Genomic DNA, 3,197 nt, shown 5'->3' with positions numbered 1-3,197 from the left:
CCTGTTTGCCTTGGGAAACCTTACCAGTGTCATATAGCCCATGACAACATAGCTCCTAGGATCACTCGGGTACTCAAACTCCTCCACCACAATAAGGGGGCGGTTCAAGGAGGGGCCTAAGCAAACCTACAAATTAATTTCAAAGTAATGTGGATGCTGCCTTTTGTGTGCTACAGGCAGTGGCCCTGGGGCGGCTGACACCACAGAGTGTTTGTACTACTATATGAATTACGAGCTGGAGCGGACTAATCGCAGCGGGGTGGAGCGTTGCCATGGCGACCCAGACAAATGTTTGCACTGCTACGCATCATGGATGAACGAGTCTGGCGCTGTCGAGCTTGTGAAGATGGGCTGTTGGCTGGATGACATCAACTGCTATGACCGGTCCTCATACATGCAGTACTCTGTAGCACCAGCGATAGTTGTGTAATACTACAACATCTAGTAGAAGTATGTAGTTTTAATAGTAGCAGATGTAGTAGTTGCCTTTTTACTTGGCATGGGCACTCTGTGGTATGGAAACCCTGCAGTAGTCAGCTAATAGCTGATATAGTAGCAATATTAAATGTAGTTTCTCTGTATACTTGTCACAGGTTGCAGTGCGTAGTGACAGAGGAGCGTTCCCAGGTTTTTTTTTTGCTGCTGTGAAGGAAACTTCTGCAACAAGAACTTCACACACCTTCCGGAAGTCACTGAAACACGTGAGTCTAAAATGTTATGAATATAAAAACTAAACTAATGAAATAAAACTAGCTAAGCAAATTGTTGTTCCAACATTTTCTCTGTGTTTGTGTGTTTCAGGGACCAACGCCCCGCTCGCCAGTGTGAGACTGTTGACAGCGACAGTTTCCTTCTTGCTTTCTGCCGCCCTGCTGTCGGTCGCTCTGCTCGCCACAGTCTGGACGCACCGACACCGGAAACCACCGTATGGACAGGTGGACAGTTGGCTATCGCATGTGTGTTGATGCTGTTGTGTATTTTCTGTAAACATTTTCTCTTTGTGGTAATGTTATGTATTTATATGGTAGTTTGTTGTGTTTTCAAAGTAATTTTGTGTATTATAATAATGTTTGATAGTTTTAAAGTAATTTGGTGTATTTTATGGATTTATATTCCTCTTTATAAAATAAGGTTTATTTTTCTAGGAATTATTTGCAGGGCTGTGTATGGGTATAGTTATACTCATTTTGAAATATTGTAACAGAGGCTGATGAAGGAAAGTAAGATATGTGAATTTCTCCTTTTTGTCAGCATGAGGCTGCTTTACTTTTAATTTTTGTGAACATTCATGGTTGTATTTTTTGTTAAGTCATTTTTATTTTATGATCATTTCCTCCTCTTTGAAGTTATTTAGTATTTTCCTGATGAAACCAAGCCCCCTGCTTTCCTCTCTTTGTCCTCCAGAATACTATTCCTCCTCCTGCTGCCCTCCCTCTGGGTCTCAAGCCTCTGCAGCTGCTGGAGGTAAAGGCCAGGGGGTGCTTTGGCTGCATCTGGAAGGCCCAAATTCTGAATGACTATGTGGCTGTCAAGATCTTCCCCATCCAGGTGCAAATCAGTCAACAAATTGACCAATCAAATATAGTGTTTGCTCTTTTAACTCCTCCTCATCTTCCTCTGGGAACAGAATCAGGACTCATCGCAGAACGAGCGAGTTGTGAGTGAGTTGCTGCCCCAAGTGAAGTAGTCTAAGTATCTCCTGGTCTTGTTCATAAGTGAGGGTAAAATCGAGTGTGAGATTGACAGGCGGATGGACAGCATCAGCAGTAATGCAGACGTGGTACCAGACCATCGTGGTAAAGGACCTGAACCAAAAGGCAAAGCTCTCAATGAACTAGTCAGTCTCCGCTCCACCCCTCACCTATGGGTAGTGACAGAAAGAATAAAATCGTGAGTACAAATGGACAAAACAAATTTCCTTCATAGGGTGGCTGGGCCTACCCTTAGAAATAATGTGTAGAGTTTGGACATCCAAAAGGGGCTTAGAGTAGAACTGTTGCTCCTTCACATATAAAGGAGGAAAGTTAAGGTGGTTCGGGGATCTTATCAGGATGCCTCCAGGGCACCTCCCTTTGGAGATCCCTTTGGCACATCCAACTGGTTGGAGATCCTGGGGCAGACTCAGAACACACTGGAGAGATTATATATCTCATCTGGCCTGGGAACGCCTTGGAATCCTGCCAGAGGAACTGGAACATGTCACCTGGGAGAAGGAAGTCTGGACTGCCTTACTGAACTGCTGCCCCGGTGACCTGACCCCAGATAAGCGGAAGATAATGGATGGATTTTGTGGAGGGTTTTTTTGTTTTATGGTCACTGAATAAAATTACATTTTATTGTCATTAAATTTTGTTACCTGTCCTCTTCCCTAAGGGGCTGTAGGGATGTGATTCTGAATGAAAACCAATCAAATCCCTCCTTGTGTCTCCTGCAGGGCTCCCTGTCAGACTTCCTGAAGGGAAATGTGCTAGGGTGGTCCAAGCTGTGCCACGTGTCTGAGTCTATGGCGCATGGATTGGCTTACCTTCATGAAGATGTCCCCCCACAGAAAGGTATTGAAGCCAAACCAGCCATCGCTCATAGGTCTGTCAGTCAACTCTTTAAACAGAAAATATAGATTCAGGTCTTTAGATTTCAGACCAGGTTCCCTTTTGCCTTTGATGCCCCTCCCAAAATCTTTCTCTTTTTCAGGGATTTTAAGAGTAAGAACATCCTGCTGCGCTTGGACCTCACTGTGGTCATCACCGACTTCGGTCTCGCCATATGCTTTGAGCCAGGGAACCCGCCTGGAGTTTCACACGGACAGGTGAGCCATTCCAACTGATAGTTGCCACATTGACGAGTATCAGTTACACACCAACAATTGTCTGGTTTCTGCAGGTTGGGTACCTGGGCTACATGGCTCCAGAGGTTTTAGAGGGGGCCATTAACTTCCAGCAAGATGTGGGAGCTGTGGGAGCTGTTGTCACGCTGTAACAAATCTTTACAAACAAACAAAGCTACAGTGCTGTATCTGCATTGTGGTTCCTTGAAATGTGACAGAACCAGCTCTAGTAGTGTCGTGTATAGAATTAATTCACAGGGAGAATCACTGCAGTGCCAATCATCATTTATCGAACAATATATTGTAATGTTAATTCAGAGGGAGAGAAACAGAATCACCTGGAGTTGTGGATCTCTGCAGAGTTTGGGGTCTT

At 44.6% G+C, this 3,197-nt stretch overlaps 1 protein-coding gene across 1 annotated transcript; it reads left to right on the top strand.

Annotated features, from left to right (window-relative positions):
- Positions 1–223: 223 nt before the first annotated feature.
- Positions 224–2,955, top strand: acvr2ba (activin A receptor type 2Ba). The gene is made up of 7 exons (XM_020625486.1): positions 224–406; positions 614–701; positions 802–935; positions 1,405–1,548; positions 2,435–2,552; positions 2,692–2,806; positions 2,881–2,955. Exons 1-7 carry the CDS (start codon positions 224–226, stop codon positions 2,915–2,917), a joined length of 819 nt encoding a protein of 272 aa, XP_020481142.1. The 3' UTR covers positions 2,918–2,955.
- Positions 2,956–3,197: the final 242 nt, after the last annotated feature.

Source organism: Monopterus albus, unplaced genomic scaffold, assembly GCF_001952655.1.
Source record: "Monopterus albus unplaced genomic scaffold, M_albus_1.0 scaffold355.1, whole genome shotgun sequence".
Lineage (NCBI taxonomy): Eukaryota > Metazoa > Chordata > Actinopteri > Synbranchiformes > Synbranchidae > Monopterus > Monopterus albus.
The sequence above is the reverse complement of the archived record's forward strand: the minus strand, read 5'-3'. Positions and strand labels throughout refer to the sequence as shown.

Coding starts and splice junctions, on each gene's coding strand:
- acvr2ba (XM_020625486.1), top strand. CDS start 224: ATGAATTACGAGCTGGAGCGGACTAATCGCAGCGGGGTGGAGCGTTGC. Junction 407..613: donor CCTCATACATGCAGTACTCT/GTAGCACCAGCG, acceptor GCGTAGTGACAG/AGGAGCGTTCCCAGGTTTTT. Junction 2,553..2,691: donor AGATGTCCCCCCACAGAAAG/GTATTGAAGCCA, acceptor TCTCTTTTTCAG/GGATTTTAAGAGTAAGAACA.